The sequence below is a fragment of the Nymphalis io genome, chromosome 15 (genome assembly GCF_905147045.1).
Source record: "Nymphalis io chromosome 15, ilAglIoxx1.1, whole genome shotgun sequence".
Lineage (NCBI taxonomy): Eukaryota > Metazoa > Arthropoda > Insecta > Lepidoptera > Nymphalidae > Nymphalis > Nymphalis io.
The window spans coordinates 3,465,800-3,490,851 of NC_065902.1; the positions used below are offsets into that span (position 1 = coordinate 3,465,800).

Sequence of the window (25,052 nt, forward strand, 5' to 3'; positions counted from 1 at the left end):
TGCAGATTGCGATCTATGTCGAATCTGACCACATTAGACACATAAATGTCAATAGCCTGTTTTTAGAGGCTATTCCACTGTTAAACAAAAGCATCCAACTCCTCTTGGGGAGACGTTTTTTAAATCTTATATAGATAGAAATGCGTTAAAATACCCTCCGCGTGCATTACTCCTCTCAATGTTTTTTCCAGAAGCAAGGTTTAACTCTGGAATCTTTTAATACTAATGTTTCGACATTTTCGATAATATCCGACGTGCGAGCCTTAATCTCTGTATGTTATTATAAGGTGAAATTGCTGTTCATACAATAACAAACAATTTTTAAATAAATATGTGGCAATTGAAATTAAACTTCTTAATAAAGCGAATAACTTACAATATCATCAAGAGAATATAAATATTCCTACACTTCCATCAAATCTCCAACGAATCCGAAATCAATCGTAGCCACCAACATTAGCTGGCGGCATACCAGAAGATAGTGTCATTTCACGCTCCTCACAATCAGTTGAAAGGAAATTACTCGCGTCTCTGAGGAAACTGTAGGACGCGTGCCATAATGGATGCCAATCACCAGCAGATGGCCGACCAATCCAGCAACGCCATCTAGCGTAATGACAGTAATGCCGAACCAGTTTGCGACCTTTCAATCTAGGAATGTCAACGTGAAAAGTACAGCTAGGATTGCACTCACTCATATGACCCCTTATCCCAATGTGTTAAAGAACATTTTCCAACGTTATGATGGCAAAGTGGTACCATAATGATCGCAGTCTTTGTCGAACATTTCCTGGTGTAGTTTTTTATTATACAGTTTATCGGCTGCGAGGTCCACTCGATTGTTGTTGTTGCAATGATTGCTATTTTAAACCGGCTTAATGTCAACCCGACCGATTGAGCTTGAATTGTTGGTCCAAAGGACACAGCTAAACTGCTGATGAAATTCATTTTTATTACCTAACTAAATGTTATTGATTATAACTCATTAAGAGTAGATATTTTCATTCTATTAAAAATATATATACTTGAAAGGGCATTATTAAAAATGTTCAGGATATAGTAATATATCTAAAGATATATAGGCAACTCTCATTTCTAGTAGTCATATTAAATACAAGATAAGATCAGCGAAATATTTGTACGGTAAATCAACCATTAAAACATTTCTGGCCATTTTTTTCGGCGAAAACTAAGATCTTACTGTAATTTGAATGGACAATAAACACTCCATTTATACCCCATCCTGAAATACTGACCCGTCCAACATTTCTTTGAAGACATAACACTTAACATTGGAAGAGGAAACCCGTTGAGGGTCCAAGTTTTTTGACACTAACCGTTGTTCCCAGAAGTCCAAATGTGCATAGCGTCCGTTAATTTTGCCTTCTCTGACATCCTCCTTCGTGTAGTTAAACAAGTGCATTTATTTTTATTGCACCTCAACCTGATGAAGATGGTATACGCGGTAATAATTCTGAACAATATACGTACGTGAAAAACATACGCCTTATTACGATATATGAGTAAATTTAAAGCGGTCTGCATTCAAATACAAATTTCTGGACCATTCAATTTAACTAGATTTAGATCGCCGCTTTTAGATTTCATATTAGCTTAGGATATACATATAGCGTAAACACGTTTGACTGAGCGTATGATAATCCTAATACGAGAACAAGCAATCCCGTACCACTATAATTTGTCGGCCACACTGTGACGTCTGTCGCCGTTGGGACGGGTTTATCTCGAACGCACTCATTATTCAAACCGTATACATATCGGTTCTACGACTAGTTTTAACAAATATATTCATGTGTATTTAATAATATTATAAGTAACTATTATATATTAAAATATATCTTATTTTATTTCCGATGTTATTTGATAATTACAAAATTGAAATTGAAATCATAATATGTATATCTTCATGGTTATTTATTTGTTATTTGATGCAATATGCAAAATAAATACCGTTCTTTTAAACAAGAACTTGTGGTGGAGCTCGTCACGATCACTTGTTCAGACAGCTTACTATCTCTATCTGAGTTAGGGTTTCAACCGCCGATTACATAATTAAAGCCAACAGTTACCGATATTTAATTAAGTCGACTTGATAACAGATGTCCTTTATGTAAATTCAAAGCAGAGACGATATATTTACGTACTTATTTACTTTTGTTTAAATAAAATGTAGCTGTTTTAACTAGCTGTTTTAGCGCGAGACTGAAATTCTAAAGAAAAAAGATAGTTTAAATTTACAAAAAATGAACCGTTTTTTTTAATGACTTCAATTTTCGATGCTATACGATTTGATTAATTTCAACTTTCATAATTCACACTGGCGATAGCGTTTCATATCGAAAGTGAAAAACACGTGTGAAATGCAACCGAGAAACCGTAGTAGCGGTGATATTTGCATGTCGTTGCAAAAGCACTCAGGTCTTCGCTTCATTTGGATTCAACTCTTGTTCGTAACAAGTGAGCCGCGTGTAGTCGCCGGTACTCAATTATTTCAGATTGCTGCCTGTCACGGCGAATGCAACGCAATTGATATAATAATCTCGCGATTTTATACGAGCACATAAATTATAAAACGTATCACGATTTAAATTCAGCTCGCTTTAGTGCAAATTGTATTTTACTAGATTTATTCAAATTAGTATTACATCTAGGTAAAAGGTTAATTTCATCTCCCTACTTCTTTTTATAATAAAATTGGTTAACATACAATGTTTGTTTTAATAAAAGATAGAAAGAATAAAGCCTTAAGGATTTTTAGTGCAATTTAAGGAAATTACTTATTAAGTGCCGAGATGGCCCTTTAAACGTTATTCTTAACTGAAACACAGCTGCTTTAAATTTAGGCTGAAATTTAATGTGAATTTGTGTATATAATTCATTCGTACTCGGTAGAAAATGAAACCTGTTGCAAATTAAACTCCATGCCTGTCCTCCAACCCTCAGTGAATCTGCGATGATTAAATATGGTCTAAATCTTCTCCTTAACAAGAGAAGAGGCATCCACCCAGATGGGACATTTACGGGTTTAAATTAGTTTTCTGCATCGTTATGTTTTAATCATTTAATTGCTAGAATTTCTCGAATATTGTTCATTGTAATGTGTTGGTAAATCGAGATAATATAAGAATCGTTTCAAATCCAATTTTACAGTCGACCGCGCACGCACCGCCGTGGGTGGTGGTCGTCTGTCTGACTTATAATATTCCATAGTAATCGATATTCCCTTACAATAAATTCTTCATGCATTTATTTGTCTTTGGATTATTTATTCGAGAAAATAATAATTTTTACTAACTCAAAATAAATTTATATATTCTATTAATATTTCTATCTTTTTATTGAAAATTTATATTACTCAGTAAGAGAAAATATTTATTATATTTATACAATAATATTAAAGTCAGAGTCCGAACAATAAATAAATGTTTGTATTCGTGGATGTTTTTTTCCATACAGTGATATGATAATAAGAGCACGTAATAATTGTACATATATAAGAAATAATATACAATTGTTCTTAAATTGTTTGCATGACTGTTATCGTGAAATTAAATAAAACTTACCCTAGCAAATAAAAGCCTTCATAAGGCACAGACTATTTATATCAAAGGTTTTTTTCTATATAAAGCATCAATCGAATGAAGCTGGCGCAGACGCCAATTGCACAGATGTTTCAATAATAATAAAACAATAATAATAGCTATAGAATGTAACATTACTAAATGTACCTTTTATTTACCTCTTAAACCTATTAATTTAGCCAATTATTACAACGGTACGATTTATATCTATGTCATGATCTGCTTTTAATGAAATTACGACACGAAGCACCAGTCATCATTAACTTTGTCTAGTCGAGCCACCCACAGAGTGTAATGATAGCAATGGTGGGCAATCCAAATAATTTATAATATCAAATAGTGTAATATCGCTCAGCTGAACTCCCCTGATTGCCGAGTATCAGCGAATGACTGTCATTTCGCGTTTCCGAGAGGTCTGTTGTGATGTTGCTGGCAGTTTATTTATGGCCCTAAGTGAAAGGTATAGTTTTTTTTTATTTATTTAAACCAGATCGTATATTTAGTCTGTTACCATTTTATTATTGTTAACGAAATGGTCGGTATTTTTTTTATAATATTATAGAGGATTTACTTTATAATGTATTGTTTTTTATAATTATTATTTATATAAATTTCGATCTATTGTGGTTTGCGATACTAAAATAGCTGTCACTGTAGACTATATTATTCTCCTATAAATATAAAATATTAATTTTATATTTTATTCATCAGCCATTAGCACGAAATATTATCATATATATTTTATTAGACTAACAATTAAAATAGCTAAAAATATATTTATACTATCACCGAAAAAAATGTGTGAATGTTAAAATGTAATAAAAAAAAGTACAACGACCGTATAAATCCATAAAACTCTTAAAAGATTAAAAGAAATTCATAGTTTTATAGATATAGTACAGGTATATAAAAAAGGTCGTAAAACATAGCTAAGTAGTGAATAATTCTCTCATGTTTATATAAAGTATAATTTATTAGTTGAAATATTTTGATTAATATAAATAATATAAAATTTTCTAGTGAATGATTTATAACTTTACCTTTTAAGATGAAGTTTTATCACGAAGTGTGTTCATTAACGATCGTGCAGAATTGTATCAACAGCAATCATTGGTGTTAATTGTGCTAAAACAGGACTAAACTTCTTATTTCGTTCTCTTTCCGTCTTACTTTTTAGACGCTTCCGAAAAGAATATGATGTACGACGCATGGCTAGACCAATATCAAAGATTAAAGCTTTATTCTATTTATGTAGCCCCCCAGGTGGTTCAATATATAAATATATATGAGGAAAATTCCTTTGATGTATAACATAAGTATTGTATACGTGTAAGAAAAAATAAATGAAGGAAACAAACATTTACTAGTAATGTGCGAGGATGGAAAATAGATCTTTTTATTTGTGAACGATGAAAATACTTCTTCAATGGACTCTGGTAACTGCTAATGGTACTGGACTGGTAAGTTAAGAATTAATACCATGCTATATAATAAAATGTAAATAATATGCAATATTTTTAGTGATATTACAAGATAATCACAAATATATGACTAGAAAACGCGTGTGGCCTTTAACAAACAGTACTGAAGGCAATGGCTTGATCATTATGATTGTTTTATAAGTAAATTACTTGGTTCAAAACTCAACAAATTTTAATGCCACTTAATGTTATCACTCTACCTACACTATAAAAAACAAACTAAACTAATAACCTAACTTGAATTGCTATAATCACACTACTTTGATTATAGTACGAGTTTTTACTCGCTTTCTCAACCCACACTGTTACTTGCTTTTAAGCCTACACTAAAAATTAAAGAAAAATAAACTTAAGCCAAGTTACATCCTAAAAAAATTACTAAATCGGCTTATTTATTAAACAAGGTTTTATATAAATAATAATATAAGTTTTTGAAGTCGGTTTTTTAATTCCAAACATTAAGAGAAAACAACATTACAATTTTGTCAAATTTATCCTATTTAGAGATTTTTAAGTTTTGTCTAATTATAAGGCAAGTTATACTAAATTATTCATCCTTAATTATTTTACAAATGCGGTTGTGAGTATGTTTGTTTACCTGTACACGTTATTATGAGTACAGAAAGGTATGTAACACCCCACCCCACATATTTACACACGGGCGAAGAAGCAGGCTAAAACTGGTATGCTATAAACGCATATTTTATTAGCAAAGCAGTTAAACACCTGGTTAAATTGTATTTAGATATAATGATTTTATATAATATTTCAATATATATTATATATTAATCGAGATTATCCACTTGAAGCCTTATTGTGATTTATTTTCGTATACATACCTATATAAAAACTTAACAATTGTACAATGAATGTGTAAGATGAGCAACAGCGACCTTAGCAGGCAATAAAACGTGCCGTTATAGGTTGCAGCCGGCCACGTTTATTGGGGCCTAATCTAACATCGGCGCGTGCGCAGCCCGCCGGCGATGAGGTACCGCTGTCCTCCCAGCGTTCCTTAACAAACAGATACAATTGTTAAAATAAGCTTATTTACGATAAAAAGCTTATAATCTTTTCAAATGAGCAAATTACATATTATCTGTTTTTTTTTAATTTAAATAATATAATATACGTTGGCAAAATAAATTTGGTATATATTGTGTTGACATAATTTAATTAAGCTTTATAAATATATTATAGTCAATTTAATTATACTTTAAAATATCTTCATTAAAAATATATATAACACTTATAAATATTCAAATAATTCGAAAGTGTAGACATTAATACTTAGATATATGGTTAATATTAAAGCTATATTTATTAAAATATATATATATATATTTAAAAATAAAAGCGATCACTAAGAATATTACAAAGTTTTTCATTGTTTATAAATTGTTACCGTCAAGTTTAATGTAACGGGTAAAAATATAGCCGGCTAATGACTGACCGGCTCCGGCTAATGGATAGCTTTCTAACCCCCCTGGCTATGCCACTTGATAATTTATTACCTAGACTTCCGATGATAATAAATAATCCAGTGTCTCCGACATTAATATTTTTAATTTTCTAACTTAATTTACACTTGAAGGAAGTTAACTGTAAACGTGTTGGTCGTTATATGCAAAAACTTTCATCTATTCACGTGTTTTTGCTTATTTAGCATACCCGACTTGACATCCTACACGTAATCGAGGCGTTTTATCAATCAATTATATCATTTAACAATATATACATCAACGCGTCGATAAATGTTTTAATTAAATTAATTTCTATTTAATTGCATAAAAAATATTTGCATATCCAGCAGATAGAACGTAATAAATCTGAGTAAGTGTCACAAATATTTCATGTACTTAAATTGTGTTTATACATCATTTGCTTGGTTCATTAGAAGGAAATCTACACATTGTCAAATAATATTTCCACCAACCTCCATTGTATCCATCAACCCGCATTGTCGCAGCGTGGAATAGGCTCTAACTTCTTTAGACAAGATTATACTTTAGTCCAGGCGCGAAATGCTACATTCCGCTATACGCTTCATAATGTGACCATTAATTTTAAAGTAATAATAATTGTTAAGTGATTCTCATTTTACATTAAGTATTGTGTAAGTCAGGGTGTAAACAAATCTAGAAAATCGACTTTAACCAACTTTTAATTGTCGTTAAATCTTTTTTTTTCATAATTTACATGAACGGGAAGATGGGCCACTTGATGGTAAGTTGTCACCACCATAGCCATTGCTGCCATGAAAATATCTTAAAATCTAGCTAAGATGGAGGACAGTGGCACTCTTAATCTGCTACTTTAAAAAGTTTGAGCTCTGAACTAAAAAGTATGAGTTACAAAAAAAAATATTTATATTCAAATTAATTATTTTTCTTAATGTTGTTAAATATATCAACAAACAACTCGCAGTGTAATTGAGGAACTTGTAATTCCTAGTAATTTTGATGTCAAATGAAAACAAATAAATTGACAATGTCTCATTAGTTAATAACGATAGTACGAAAAGCCTCCTTCAATTACCAATCAGGAGAAAGTGAGACAGGCGTTCCATTCTCGTCCGACAAACGTAATTTAACGGGTAGATTTGTGGCTCGAATAAAGTCATTACGCTATCAAACATCGTGAAACCTCGCGGTGTCATTAAATAATCATTTTCTTTGCGTATGTACTCAACGGTTTATTGAAGTCGATGCATTCATTCATTGATGCTATCCCACTTGATGCTATTGGGTAAAACAAATGGAAAAAAATAATTTTTTTCAAAACAAATTAAAAAAAATCAGATTTTTTTTTAATGTGTGTCATCAAATAATGTAATTCTAATAAAAAACCTGATAATGTGTATATATTATGTTTAAAATGTAGTATTTAATCGTTATTTATTTATCTATGTTTTCACATCAATTTCTCATCAATTTTTTAAATCAATAAATTAGCTAATTTATTCTCCTACTCATCTAAAGAATTTAAATGTATTGCAATAAATTTTGACACTATCGAGAATAAAGAGCAATGTTAGATAGCATAAGTTTATGGACGACATATCGAGTCCTATACAAATAAATCGATTACTCTAAAAACTCGATCGACAACAAAAAAAAAAGGCTGTAACAATAAACTAAGGAATAAATAAGTCGAGATCTAGTTCGTCTGGTACGTACGCGTAGGCGAAACGTGGGCCGGACTCGAACCCGAGATAATACGATGAATAATAATTCATCGTAGGAGTCGAGCGGACCCGAAAATAGACGAAAGGTCAATCGGGTCTAAATGTCAAATGGAAGTATGCGAGGTCGCTCTGTCTCTGCCCTACGGCGGCTAATTGTAGATCAATGCGTACCACAGATAAACAATCACCAAATTATAGCCTGTTACGGTTTTGGCGCGCTGTAGGCTGTTGGCGGGATATAGTGTGACCGCACACAAGGAACAAGTTTATTTTCTTGTAAATTAACATAGGCCTCTATTAGCATAAACATTCTATGAAACAATAGATACTGATGTTTTATTGCTATTAAAGTTTAAATAGTGCAAGTTCTAAAAGCAGTTCAGAATGTTTATGCTTTACGTTCATTGAAGTTTTTTTTAAAATAATTATATTCTCTCATTACTAAATGAGATCTTTATTAAAATTGGTAATTAATAATTTATCTTCTCGTCTTAATTTTATGCGTGTGTGCATTTTTCGTCCGTGAGTTAAGACTTTGTTCAGATATTGTTGGCACTTTCGTAAAGGTTATGGCGTAACATCAACATCATAGAGGTATGAGTGGAGTTGAGCTTACAAAAAACTTAAAAAAATAATTGCAAGACATTACGGTCGTAATTTATTTGAAAGAAAATAAAAATAGAAATTTTTGTAACGACCGGTAGTAAAATTTATTTTCGTGTCAATCTTTAAGTTGGAAACAAATATCTTTATAAATAGCCGTGTCTCAACTTACATTTAGACACATGCCAATAATACAATTATGTCGTCACCACGAGTCGAAAGTTAGATAATGGCATCATCACGCCGACTTCATGCAGAACAAATGGCTGACAACATCACTCACTTCTATTAGCTTTATTTTGTAATCTATAAAACATTTAACAACTATCATAATACCAAATTGGTATATTTTGACCCAGTTTTATTTAACGAGTTGAAAAAAATAATAGTTTATTTTGATTATATAGAAGATTGAAAGAGAAAAAGACAAAAGCGTATGTCATATAAAGGATGCAATATAAAGGCAGGTGCATAGGCTACACAATGTTGAAGTGGGTACAAGTTACAAGTCCAATGAGCTGTGTGTACGAATAACGTAGTCGTTATGGCGAAATACAACCATTTGTTTTCTTGCTCCTGTTTTGATATTGCGGAAATTTTAGTTATGTTTTATTTAGTGAATTGTAAGCTTGATATTTTGACATACATTCCCTTTGTTTAATATATTTATGAAATATTACAAATAACATATAAGATTGCGGTAACAGTACCGTAGACAGTAAATATATATTATAATTCACCTTTCACGGCATTTTTTTAAATTACTCTCAAATGAAACATTTAAATAATTATCTTATAAAGTGCGAATAAATAAGTAGATTCAGCAACACCGTTGAACCGAGATACTTATATAAAGACTTAGAAACGCCGACCTAAAATGTAACAACAGCTACAAATGTCCAAAAAATTACAAAAAAAAGCAATCAACCGAGTTCCAGCGATAATGACCGCGGGCGGTTCGGTTCCGAAAAAGAATTCGATATAGCAGATATGAAAGGGGCTATTCACAAAGCGGCAGCTTGTATCGTATAAAGATAATCTATTTTATGTAACCTCACGACCTCAGTCGATCGACATAACAATATAATTAAAGTGAGATCTCGGCTACGATGCTTAGTTGGCCTACTCGATTCCGTTTACTGGCCGGATGTCGACCGGTCGCTTTAAAAGGAAACGCTCATGATTGTGGCCCCACGTGTAATAGGTTTCATTATTTGCCCGCCGCGGCGCTTGTGTGTTTTGTCCGTTGATTTTAAATTGATCAACGTCGCACTGCGGTGGGATTTGATCTCGTTATAATTACTTAAATCATCATGTACTGTGTACTCCGACTGTCGATTGTAACCGCAATTGCTTGATTTCGATTAATAACTTTGGTTACATATGTAAACATTGTAAATACGATCGAGTACGTGATATAAATATAATCAAGTTTATTGACTTCTTATATGTGTTTTAATTAATAAATATGTTTTTATTAGTTTATCGATACGCATAAAAAATACGCTATTTTTTATGATGTTGAATTCTGTTCCTAAGTTAAGCTTGTGACCTTAAATCATGCCAATCTAACTTCAACGTAATTTGAAATTGTAAAACGATACAATTATCAGCGTCCTACAATCGAACTGGCCGGCTACACCTCATTTACCGTCTGCGACACTACAAAGAGTCCAATGTGGCGATACCATCGGTTCACCAACCCAACGATACAAATAACTTTATGGAATCTTATGCTATATACAGTAGAATTCAAAATGGTATAAACGAATATCACAGTAGTGGGAGGATCGACCAGATTTACTGACTGTTTCACCCCTAAAAGGTGATTCATAATATTTCCTCGCTGTCAAATGGTAGTTACAGATTGGGAAAGATAAGAAATATGAACGATAATAGTCATACATCACGAGTTTAGCCACTGTTTCATCAACTATACACAACGAAAGATTTCTCGATATAAAACTATATGTATAAAGTATAAATTTGTCTCTCATTTGAATTTGTTTATGAATAATTCAAAAATAAGAGAAACAGTTTTGCCAAATTGTATCCTTTATATGCATTCGATTTCTAGGCTTAATTTATATTATTGATAAATAAATAAGTTGAGGATGTTTTAGAAAAAACCTAAGCTTTTCAAATTACGACTTACAGTGCTGTTCTTTAAGAACTAACTTCGTATCTCTCGTGAAATGTTGTAAACGGACTTACGGTGATACGCTATTTTGATTCGTGTATCCTTTAATATTATCATTATTATAGCCAATATCGTAAATCAGCTTCTAATATTTTACAATCGTGTTTAAAAGTGACTTCCGAGTTTGTTCTTACATAAAACTACTGTAAACAAAATACAAATTATATAAACTGTCAATAGTACAAACTAGGCTAATTGTCATAACACAACATAACCGATGTATTATCGTGAGAATAACTCAGAAACATCTCATGCATATTCAGTATGTGTAAACAAATGTAAGAACAAACGAACGCACTAGATATCCCTTTAGAATCGCGATGAAGTACAAACTATCTCTGTTAGGATAACCAAACACTTACAAACGATTAGGACATTAACTTTAAAAAAACGATTGCAATCAAAACATAAATTCAGAAAATGGTTTATTTGACACAGCAAATGATACAAATAAAATTATTTAATGATTTTAATATATACAAATTATAATTTAAAAAAAAGTATATGATCTATTTTTGAAAATACATTTATTTTATTAGATGTCTGGTATAAGTGTTGATAAAAAAACTTCATATGAATTATTTTTTTTGCATGATCTATAAATAAACAAACACGAGTAATTTCGTAATTCTTTAAATAAAATATGTATATGAAATAATCTATCCATCAAACTGTAATTTCTTTATCGAAAAAGTTCAATGATTATTATGCTATTGAAATAAACAATTATTAATAGAAAGAATTTGGCTTTACTTCTCAATCTTGCTCGAATATTCTCATTCTTCTCCAGTCGGACAAATTGTAATTTGTTATAGAAGTTATTTATGTTGTGGAATAGGAAGTTGGATTCCTCTTTTATTAACTTTAAATTAACAATATATTATAAATTAAGGTTATTGTATTTTTAATTTAAGACTTAAATTATAAGCATACATGTAACTTTACTGTTAATCAAAATGAAATTTTGTATATACTAGAAAAACATTTCATTCATAAATTTGTCCGAACCGATAAGACCTTAAAACCTTCGTTATCATTATGGTCACCTTAGAAGCGTATCCGCGTACCGACCTTATAAGGTCTATGAATTCTGCCACCGCGCTACTTATCGGATGAAAGCGGTCTCTAATAACCCGAGTTATAATGCAATCTATACCCACCGGCTAATTTATTGTCTTACTTAACTTATGCTCTTAATAAAGATAAACACTTTATCTAAATCTGCGAATAAATTCTCCGATAATGTTTCTGCTCACTGTTCGGTGTACGACGGTGCTATTGTTCGAGGTAGTTCAATCAGATAGCTACGGAATAATTTCGATAAGCCTCGTACTGACAAATGCCCTTGTGCACCATTAACGATATATATACTCCCTACCAGGATACTCTTAAAATATAATAAGATGATATTAAACCATGTAATAGGTTAGATAGATTTTTTTTACTTACATTACTATAGAGATTACGGACGACAATTTTGTTTCAAAATAGTATCTAGATAATAGTGAAAATATGCCTCCCGCTGTGTTAAGGCTATCTCCTTTATGGAAGTAAAGGATTTCGTACTTAACCCACGACTGTGAGTTCACTGCTGGATATCAAGTTTACGTTGTAGAATATAGATTTTAAAACTTCATACGATTCGTTGTGAATGAATTAAATAAATGCCGATCCGAAAAATAATACATTACATTACATTACAATACATCACTAATCAAATCAAGTAATATATATACATACATATAGCCTTGATTTTCTGTTTGAACGCTTCTAAAAATAAAATATATAATTTAAAACACCTAAATACTTTGTTTTTTACTTTCAATCAATACATACTTAGATATGATACTCGAATATATTTGTTACAGTCAACGCTACACTCCCGTATTTGAATTTCGCTTGAATTCGATTTCAGCGAAGACTGTTCACTAAATCGCTATAAGTGTTAGCCTACCCCCTCGGTGTAGTACATTCGCTCACTAATGGGAATATCGGATCTCTGAGGTAGAACACTGTCTTACAAGTTTCCTAGACAGCGCCTATAAACTATAAAGTGGTTGGGCCGTGCGTATGTGCGTAAATGGTAAATTACTCATTTGGCTTACGTTAGCCAATCTCGTTGAAATAGGTTTCTATACCGATAAACAAACCTTTGTTCGGTTTCGTGTAGAATGCGGTAATGAATCGAACCTATAAATAGCAATTACATATTTAAAGTAAGTTTATAATTGTGTTAGATTTGAAAGAAAGATAGCAATTGTTAAGCAACATCTGCTCGCATACATCAGCAGTGTCCCCCCTCGCACTGTATATAGGGGGGGGGGAGGTGTTGACGATAACTATACCACCTTGTGACCCAAAATACTTTAATGCGCACTTAATTACACAGTTCCGTGCAGGTAATAAACACTTGAATTTTCGCTTCGAATAGTTTTATGACGTGCTATTATAAAACTATATATGTTATATTGTGTTGTATATAACTTTCACAGTAATAAAATGTAAAGAAACTGTCTGCGAAATCGTGCTGTAAATTCATTTTATAACCTAAAAAGTAACAAAGTGTGATTGGAGCGAGGAGAGATAGAGGAAATATGGCAAAGTTGAGGCATGATAATGATCGTTCGTGCGGCGTGATATCAAGTGTCTGCGCGGGCGCACTTTCCTCGACTTGCGAGGCCGCGGCACGCGACCGCTACTCCATCACGACTAGTGCGGGAATGGATATCGATGTTATCATAATGCTTGTTATAAAATATAATGGTTTTAAAAAATAATAATTTATCGTATAATAAATTAACTTAAAAACAAGGAAATCTACTCTAATGAAGTAATTTTACAAAATTAATAATATTTACACGTTGCTGCTGCATACCTATAGCAGCATATATATACTTATATAGCCTTATACTTTAAATCTAACTTTATACAATAAGTAATAAGCTATCCACTATTTAAAAAATACATTCATTGTCGACAATCATTTCCAATTATGGTATAAATCGTTAATGTTCTGGGTCGATATTCTTCAGCACACCACTGCATTGAGTTACAAGCAGCACGGCACGAGCCACGATAGAATCAGACGATGATACGTAGATTGTTTTCCGATTCTAACTTGCGCCGCTACAACTTCACTTATTTACTTTATATCGATAGATCGTTTATCGATATTTCGATTTGACTTGCTTGAAAGCGACGTGTCTTTAATGCTGCGCTTTGCGTTTAACTAATGTATTGCACCGCACATCACTACCTTGAGTTAAGCGACGTGGCACGAGCCGCGATAGTATCACACGATGATATACGCGTAGATTGTTTGGCCCGCGCCGCTGCACTTCTGCCGCGTACAATGTATTCGATATATAATATCGTATGTTTTCATTTATCATCGTTATTGTTACTGTTCAATGAGGGTCAATATTACGAATAACAAATTCGTTTAGTTTTTAATGTTCTCATCGTCACGAAAACGAATTTTAGTAATTCAATTTAAAAGCATTATACTTATCAAAAGTCAAAGCAGAAATGAACAACTAGCAGGAGGCGTGCTTTTTTTTCTTATTTTGTAATTGTTTACAAAATTTCAATATTAACCAGCCAGATACAATGGGTGCATTGATCATTCACTATCTAAAACCCTTAACCTAAGGCTTCCAGTACTTACCTACTTTCTCTTCGCCTTACTTCAGCTATAAACTAATCGATAAATAAAAATGAATGTTTATATGTTAGACTATTGTGATGAAACTTTAGCGAGTCGGAAATAGTCTTGATTAAAAAAAAACGTATTAGTATGTTTTTCATTTAATAAAAGTTTTATATACAAGCTTATACCACCTGTGCGAGTAGCTAGTTAAATAGATAAATATTATTGTTAATAACAAATTTCCACAATATAATGCCACCTTCATACGTTGGCTCCAATTATTCGTCATTCGTTATCATTTAATTAAAATTTAAACTATAGTTCGAATGGCTTATTAAAAGCACAGTAACATTTAAACTGATCAGAAGTACGACTACAAAACATTCACCTCTCCGCAAAGCGTTAACTATAACTGTGAGGCGTCAGTAATAAAGTATAGCAATTGTACAGCCTACGGGCAGAAAAGCGTTATTTATTTAACTAACGGTGTTTAAACTCCATGTTATGTGTGGGGTGAGCCTTTACGCACTTCAAATACAAGGCTGAATTTATACTCAATATTATTTAAAATATTTTTTTTTTTTAAACCAGTTTTACTAGTATGTCTACAAATATTACCGACATATAATATATCTTCCGTTAAATGACCCCGATAAAATTCTTACAAATTAATCCTGTAGTTATTATAAAAATGCGAACAGAAAAAGATACAGACATACTCGCGAAATACAGAACCTTCCTCCTTTTGAAGTCAGCAAAAGCATAGTGTAATTCATCTTCTTATTATTTTTTGTTAGTCTAGGTACATCTTAATACAAGATAGCATGAGATGAAACGTAATGGTATAGAATAATTTAGAAACATATCAAAAGATTTGTTGACGCTGAGACTCAAACTTCCTTACAATATCGTATTATATCATTTATTTAAGACGCAATATTATTTTGTTAAATTTCTATCTTTTATTTTTTAACGAATATTTTAATAAAAAGTCAATAAAAAGTAGTCAATTGTCTTTGGTTGCATTTTAATATTAGATTTGATTTTTGTTTTTTTTTTCTTTGATTAGCATTGACAGAACGCTACAACGTGTGAGTAGGATCTACGCCGGATACGTCTGTCATAATTAATACTTAAATTAAGATTTCTCAAGATAATTTAGCCAACTGCGCAGGACATATTATAGTGCAAAAGTGTATGCGCAAACACAATCCTACACGACCGGCAAGAGTTCAGGCGTGACTTTACGTGCTTCCGCGGCACGGGAGTGTACACACTTCCAACTTTCAGACTCCGTGCTGCTAATGAAAATTTTACAACAAAAAAAGCAAATGACTTTGACCTGAGATTTGAACCCGGGACTTCCGGGTCTGTGGCCTTATATCTAGTAACTAGACCAACGAGGCAGTCAGCCCAATAACAATGTCAATTTAAAACTAAACTGCCCTTAAATATTACACTATAACTTCTTTGGAAATAAAATAGTCAATACAGAAGATGTTTTTGCACGTTTTAAGTCGTTTCGCATCTAAGCACTCAATCGAAGCTTATATCAAAAGACATCTTAATACAGGCACCGTGTAACCGAGTCGCGATGCAAGCGAACCAAGCAATTAACTGGAGATATTAAACAATCTGACCCCTAGTTTAATTTGAACCCGAATCTCTATTCGCTGTTAAATGAAACATTCACTGCCGTTTTGATTAATTATATATAAGAAGTGTAGGTTGTTGTAAGGTGGAGGTAGTTTCATATTGAATTTTGTGTTTTTTTTTTTATTATTATCAGTAATAAATTCGTATTCATCAAATTAAACTTATATATTATAGGTGTCTTCGTTTGTGTTTTATAGTCCAAACCTATATTGATCGTTTTATTTTTTAAATAGAATTAGCTCACCTATAACTTTGAAATTACTAAAATAAATGATTTTCTTCCTTTATAATATCAAGACGCATCCTCCAGATATATCCATAGTTCAATGGTCCACACAGTTAATAGATTATTAAGTTATCAATCTTTTTTTTTTGTATGTATGTACCAACTTATCTTTGTAAAAGAATAATAACTAAACAATAGTCAACAATAATTGTCAGCTGGGCGTCGCTTAAATATATTTAACTGATAGCAACGAATTATTTAGTGTTTTTTTTTTAATTTTCGCCTTTAAGTTGATAGCAGGTATACAAATCAAATCCACGTAACATTCTATCATTCAATTGATATGAACAATAACAACCAGCTTTATGTGACCCATCGGAACATTGTTATTATAACCACAGTAAAGATAACTTGGAGGTCAAAGTAAATTACTTCAATGCGCACATCAACGGCTGGGCGGATTCGGAATGTACGTTCGGGCGCATTCGTCGCCTCTCGGCTGCATAAATCCCGCCCACCTGCGCGGGCGCTTATCGCTATCTCTATCACACTCACGACTTTCCCTCAGTGTGTCTCGGACCGTCGCGTGGTGCGCATGCCACACCCACTGATCGGCGTCAGGTTATTTTCCAATTATGTGGGAGCTTTTTGCGACTACTCCATGCCCAAGATAAGCTTTCTATTTTAATAAATGACGCTGCCCGGGTCACGGTAACAAATTCTTGTTAGTTATATATATAGAATATTTCATTAATATATTCCAAACCTCCTTCCATTTTTTTTTAATGATTCGTCTAATCATTTCCATTTAAATACTATTTTATTTTATTATATAATCTAAGTAACACGTAAACTTGTCAAAAGTTTCTTAATGTTTGATGTAAATAAAAAGATTAATCGCGTCAATCGATGAGTTGAATATTTGTTTAAGAACTACCGTTTTTACTATTAAATCTTTAAACAGTTCGTTTTATTTCATTTACAAATTATAATATATATAAATAACGACTTATATAAACATGTATTATATAGGTAAGTGTGTCGTATAATGCTCTGTCTTACTTATTTAGATATATTCTTATTAACATTAGGTATAATGTTTTTATTCATTGCATAGGTTTAATTGCGTATACACCTTACCTAGATCATAGGTACTTACTATTTTAATTTTTGTGAACGAAGTATAAAAAAAATTTAATCACGCCTATTAATAAGCACTGTATACTGATATAAAGAACTACGTATATAAACTTATTTATTATTATCATTATGTAATCACAAACAAACAAGAATTGAAAAAAAACAACTAAAGGTGCAGTTTTTCTCTAAAGTCCTTGAAAATAGGTACGACTTGATACCTATTTATTACACGCCAACTTTCAATATTAAATAAAGTAATACCGTGATTCGGCACATTCTAAAACAACCACTAGTAATTACATTTAATAGCTTATCAACTTAAAATCGGTAGCAGCATATACCGAGATACCGAAAAAATTTAATGGAACCGTAAGTAAAAGTTAGAAAGCGCCGACAAAATGAAAAAACGACAATTGTTATAAAAAAAAAAACAGGCTCTACGTCCCATGACCTCTTGCCTTTTAAAAAAAGATGAGGAGATGAGAAACAGCGACCAACTGTGATATAATTATCGAAAGAGCGTTGAGCCGCCAACCGTCAGCTCTTAAATATAAGCCAGTGCGTTCATGCTTTAAACTTAATAGCAATCTTTATAGTAATGCATCTAATAGGGATGTGCTCGAAAAGAGCTTATTATCGATATCGATCGTGGACATTGTAATTGTTAACCTGCGTTCAGTTCATAAGCTGTAGCAATTATTAAAGAATATAATATATAAAGTATATCGTTTTAATATTATAATTATCAATATCTCCCATGAACGTAATTATAATTTAATATTGTAAAGCATTTTCTTGTGACACCACTAGATAATTATATATTTAGATACAATGCAAATAGAAAGTCAAAAGTAAGATCCAAAGATTATGTTTATTAATATTTATTATCTATCGCGCAATTTTAAAGCCGCCTACCACGCACCTGCCAGTAAACGAGCTCGTAGTTCCTAGAGCGTCGTAAATTATCGTGTGGCGCATCACTAGCCGGGAGCAAAGGTTCCACAGAGGGCGCAGGCATCAATTTGCGCGGTAGCCGCCGCGGGCGCCGCGCCGCCCCTGTCATTACCCTGCCCTCTCCCCTGCCGCACCCCTGCTCCACTCCCGACCTCCAGGGGAACATACTTTAACCTTTTTTGCTCCCTCACAACCTGTTCGCGGGATGCGGCTGCTGTGCCTTCACGGGCGCAATTTAAACATCGGTTCATGGCCACGGGCGATACAGCCTGCCTATAGCCCGCTAACTATACGGCCTTCGTAAGTGCAGTGCTGCGTCCATGTATTTTAACTTATTGCTAGCCGTTAGGGATGTAAATTACCGAGTGCAGCAATTATTCACTATGATACTAGAAGGTGACGTTTGACTTTTTTCTGTATTATCTTTAACACAATACAGAAATACGGAGGCCGTTGTGCTTGTCAGTACATAAATTATTATGCTCAATTAATCACAAACAAACAAAGATATACAGAAAGGAAGAAAAGAAAATAAAAGTACAACTTTCTGACATTAAAATTTATATCATCGGTTTTGAAAATTTAACATATATATTATTATATATTAATTAAAAACTTCGTGTCTTTCACATAACACAGAAAATAAATAAAATCTTAGACGTAAATCTTTCGTGAAACCAGCAATTTGATCTCCAATTAAAGCAATTTTCTCCAATATCATTCCAGTTCGTTTAGTTGAACGCAGGTCACTCTTGACCCCGGGGCACGGGCATTAGAGACCCGAAACGATTTAAAACCTCCTAACCCCTATTAAGCTTAAATATGCCCTTAAACCTAATTCGTACCCATCCCGCCAAGGTTATCTCGGACATGACTTATTGACCGTTCTAAATAGTCTTAATACTTGGCTTTATCACCAAACACGTCCATTTACACAAAAATAAACGTACGGGTTCGACATTAAAGCTAACGTGAAAGGAGCAACATGACTCCTGCAAATTGACCTGTCCTTCAACGCAAGCGGCGGGCGCCGGAGTGCTGTCGTTGCCGCTAAATAATTCCATTCCCATGAGCTAGCTACTAGCTATCTCACTTTAATTATTCATAGGCTTTTTTGTACGCCATCGCTTTTTACCGCTCGACGGCTGCCCACTTATTTTCTCGAAGCCATATAAAATTAAAAAATAAAAATAATCGAGCTCCGGCGCAATTTAAAAAAGGAATATCGTCGGATGACACGGATCGAACTCCGGGCAAATGTCGCGCGGTAAAAAGTGGTCGAGCGTGAAGATGTTCAGAGGGCGAGCGGGCGGTGTGGGGGGAGGGGTGCAGGACGTCACGTAGGCGGCTCACTTTTTGTCAACGTTCCCGCGGAGATGACAGGTCGCTGGACGCTGCGCCCGCGACCTGAGAGATCGGTATCGAATCGTTTTGATACTTGCGATTCGCATCGCCCGCTTTGTCACACTAGTGCTTACATACCGTGAAATCATTTATTGTCTTTCGTAATGTAAACACCGGATAAATGATATTTTACAAAAAAAATGAAACTTATTAAATTGTAGTACACTTAGAAATTATTTTGTCCAAGACGTTTTCGTTTTAAGAGTCATAAATGAATAAGATTTGAAATTAAATCGAAATGTAAAGTATATTTCAATTGATAATTGAGAACAGATTCAGATTCATTAAGTAATTTTTTTTATATCAAATAAATGAAAATTTACCATAAGTATAGTAAGCTGATCAAGATAGAAATTAAATATGGTTACGTATATTATTACTTTGAACAAGCTAGTTCCAAGAGGCGCCGATCGCGCTGTAGCCCCTGCGTGACACGACGACAGGTGCGCTGGCTTCAACCGGTCACTAATAAACTCTTAAACTCCGTAGAGCTTCCCACAACCGAACCAACGAACTTAGACTTTTTTATTGACGACCCATTTGCTTTGCAAATTACTGTACGAAAATATCTTCCAGGTTGAACGTTATTTTTTTGTTTAATAATTTTACTTTTAAACATCGCAGCCTTAATCGCAAATACTTTACGTTATATGAACTTCTTGTAGAAGTTGATTTAGGAGTTGATTTTGTAACTATGTTATCAATATAGTTTCTGACTTTAACATATACATTTTAAAATTAAAATAAGAGTGCAAATGTCCCACTGCTGGGCTAAAACATGGCTATATACTAGACACCTACTTACCTAGATTCGAACCCGCAACCTTCAGTTAAGGGTCACGTGTACTAACGCTTCTACTTTTACATATAATTAATTTATTATATTTCTTTTCAGAAATTTCGCGACCAGAGAATCGACGGCTCAGGCCTGCCACTTCTTACAGAAGAGCACCTGACGGGCATGCTGCAAATGAAGTTGGGTCCAGCGTTGAAATTGCGTGCCGTGGTCGGGCGGAGATTAGAGGCCTGTGCTCAGTGTCAAGCGAACACAGCGGCTGCTGCCACGGCCACGGCGACGACCCCGCCCAACGCGCCCAAAATAAATGGCACAGCATTAAAATCAGAGCCCAGAAGCAACACAACTAGCCCCAGTTAGAAAAACAAATTTATATATAATTAGACTGAATTAACGGGCAATTTAAGTTACAAGTTTAACCTGGCGAAGGTGGTATTTGTATAATTTAGATATTTTTTTTTTTTAATTTTACGTGGACTTGAATAATTTGTATTGTCTTAACGGTTGGTTTCTACGAACTTTGTTATGAAACACTGGTAGTTCGCTTTTACATAGAATGGATTTAATGTTAATTTTTTGTTCATTTCAATTTCTACAAGTAACTTCTCATTCTATTCATTAACGAACCACCGCGTAATACATACATACAATAGTTAAGCCACATGTTAAAATGCAAAAATTTCTCGAAGTGTAGTAAAATTTTGTTGTTTTGAGTGATTTAGTATTACTTAAAACTTAATATTGGTATCTTTAAATTCTTTATATCGAATGTTGCCAATATGAAAGGGTCCAATTTTCTAGAATGTTCCATGCGAGTTTACTTCATAATTCGGGAAATGATTTCTCTTCGTCATTTGTTATACCGTTACTAAATTTTAGTCATTCAGTTCACTATAGTCTTCCTGTTAATAGATTATGCATTTAGTTACAAATTACGACGCTTAGGATATCTTAGCGGCTAAGGGTTGTAAATAAGTTGTTGCCGTCCAAATGTGTTGTGTCGTTTTAATATACAAATGTATATAGTAAAAGTTTTTGAATGTTTGAAAAAAAAAATTCACAGAAAAGTTTTTAATGCCGGAGTATTTATTTTTTTTTAATATATTCATTGATTCATTTTAATTAATTTTTTGATTTAATGTAAATTTTTAATCACATACAAAGTCTTCATCGAACAAATAGTTTCGGTGCTAAAAGACCCTGATAAGAATATTTGAAAATATTTTAGTATTTACTTGTAAATAATGGCCTTACTGTAAAAATATCTAAATTTGAGGCTACTTATGTCTTAACTATATAATACAGGGTCGCAAAGTTAGAAACTCTCTGTATATAATTATATACGTTTATTTTATAGTTATCATATATTAACATTTGTCTGTATGTATAGCATTTATTTACACCACACCTGAAGAAAGCTCATTATAGGACAGTGTAATGTAATTTCGTCTAGAAAATACATAAATATGTTATGACTTTTAGTTATTATATTACTTATGTAAAATTGAAGTAACTATTTGATATGCCGCATAAATACAATTAAATTCCTATCATATGCAACGTAAGTTTGTACATATCGACGTTCGATTTTTGAATTACAATATTTTATTCTGTATAAAATATACATTATTGCAGGGATATTATAAAAAAATACAATCTGTGGTAATCTCCTTAATTGCCAAAATAGTATATTTGTAACGATATACCTATTTCAAATTTAATACATTTTTTAATAATATTTACGTGACACTGACAATAATTTTAAGAATTATAATTAAAATAATTACCTATGTCGAATTAGATGAGAATATATAACAAAAATCCATGAAACAATTTTAATTCAAATATTAAATTGCACATAGAATATAAAAAATAACCACCATATTGAATCATTGATAGCATATTTATAAGTAAAATATAAGTGAAAGGTGCTGTTTTGACGCAAAGTTACATACAATTCGTGCCTTATTCCAAGTCTTCCTCGTATTATTATCAAATTATATTATAATTTTTTAATATTCTTTCTCAAAGTATTACGGTTGTATGCTTTAAATTGGATGATAATAATACAATAAATAATAGTTAATAAGGATATAACGGACTAGTAACTGCTATTCGTTATTATTATAGAATTGATATATGCAGCTTTTGTTAACATATGTACTTTAATGTGAAATAGTGACTTACATTTGTGTAAATTTCGTGTACCTTATTTTGTTTTGAATGTTTGATGTGTGTGTAAATAATGTCGATCGACTTAAAACTGATATTTCATTAAAAATGTAAATAAAAGTAGCTTGCTTGTAAATTGATAATAGGGATGAATACACCGTACGTCAAAGTTCTTGTTTTTTTTTTTTAATTAATCAACAATAGCTAGAATCACTACCTACTTGTTGTACGGCGTATTTTCTTTGTTATCTACAATACCTAACATAATTTCCAATTTAAGCTGAGCATGCTACTTAAAAAAAAAACAATAGTCTTATAAAAATATAAATAAATACTTTTTCTTCACTGTATTCAATAACGCATTACATTTATTTTTTATCTGTGACAATAATTATTCTATGACAGCTGTGGTGTTCGGTTTTGTGTATGGCAAGGTTTTAGTCACTTGTTAATTTCCTTAATTAGGTACTTACTTTATTTTAAGATTGTTTAGTTATAATTTCGGATAAAGTTCAATCCGATTTTAAGTATTTATGTGAAAAGAATAAAACAATGATTTATTCAATACTCTTTTCTTATTTTTTAACCTTACAAAGTAACTCAAGAAAAAAAAACAAATGTATAAAGTTTATTTAAATGCAAAATAGGTATAAATAACATGACACCCTCGGGGGGCGAGTATTACCGTCCACGGGACGGTGGTTAAGGTGCAGACTCAGATGAAGTATCTGGGCCTGACCCTGGACGGGCGATGGAGCTTCAGACAGCACTTCGTGCAACTCGGCCCGAAGCTCATCAACACAGCTGCCGCCTTGGGTCGCCTCCTACCTAACGTGGGAGGCCTCTATGCCGGCATAGTGAGGTCGATGGCACTGTACGGTGCCCCGATATGGGTCGATGCGCTTACTGCTCACAACCGGGCCCTCCTGCGGAGGCCGCAGTGGGTCATAACGGTAAGAGCGATAAGAGGGTATCGTACGGTGTCTTGGATAGCGGCGACGCTCCTCGCGGGCGATCCGCCCTGGGAACTCCAGGTGGAGGTGCTCGCAGAGGTGTACCGCTTCCGGGCCGAGGCGAGAGACCGCGGCGACCGTCCAGGGTCGGCGGATGTCGGACGGATCAGGGCTCTAGCCCAGCAAGTCCTGGTAGCCCGATGGGAGGAAGATCTGGGGTCTCCCACAGTGGGCCTGGCGACAGTGGAGGCGGTACGTGCCCACTTGAGTCGCTAGGTCAAAAGAAAACGAGGCACGCTCTCGTTTAGGTTGACGCAGGTACTTACCGGACACGACTGCTTGGGTAAGTACCTGCACAAGATAGCACGGCGGGAAATGTCACCTTCCTGCCACGAGTGTGGTACGCCAATCAACACGGCGCAACACACCCTGACGGAGTGTGCCGCGTGGGGGCCCCAGAGGCTGTCCCTGGCGGCAGTTGTCGGCGGAGACCTCTCCTTGCCGAGCATCATCTACGCGATGCTCGGAAGCGATGAGTGCTGGTCGGAAATGGTCTTCTGTGAAAATGTAATGTCGCAGAAGGAGGCCGCGGAACGGGAGCGGGAAGAGCAATGCAAGCCTGCTCCGCCGAAGAAGACTGACATCTTCTCCCTCCGCAGCAATAGGCGTCGCCGGGACTAGGGGGTTCTCAGTACCCTGGTAATCCCCCTAGAGAATGGAGGCCTGCATACGCAGTCCACCCATCAGAGCGTCACGGTAGCATGCGCAAGCGATCCCGTGGCGCTTTTCGTTATGACGGAAAGGGTACCGCTGGTTTTTTAGTGGGTATTCCGTTGTTCGGGGCGCACTCGGCACCTCGGACATCGGCGAGCCCCACATACCCCTCACTGTTCCCGTGGGGGAAACGCGTAATGCGTTTTTCCAGCGTAATAAAAAAAAGGTATAAATAACATGAAATAATAATTTATAATAAAAGTATATTACTCTATATAGAAGATCGAATAAATTAAAAAAAAAATTAAGGATTTT

At 33.7% G+C, this 25,052-nt stretch overlaps 1 protein-coding gene across 5 annotated transcripts in view; it reads left to right on the forward strand.

Moving 5' to 3' along the window:
- LOC126773897 (uncharacterized) overlaps positions 1-23,668 on the forward strand; it is a 234,069-nt gene extending 210,401 nt beyond the window's left edge. For all 5 annotated transcript variants that reach the window (XM_050495140.1, XM_050495141.1, XM_050495142.1 and 2 more), the window contains one exon: positions 20,998-23,668. In XM_050495140.1, the coding sequence (XP_050351097.1) occupies positions 20,998-21,258 (261 nt within the window). In that variant the 3' untranslated portion in view covers positions 21,259-23,668. The remainder of the gene's footprint in view (positions 1-20,997) is intronic.
- The last annotated feature ends 1,384 nt before the right edge of the window (positions 23,669-25,052 follow it).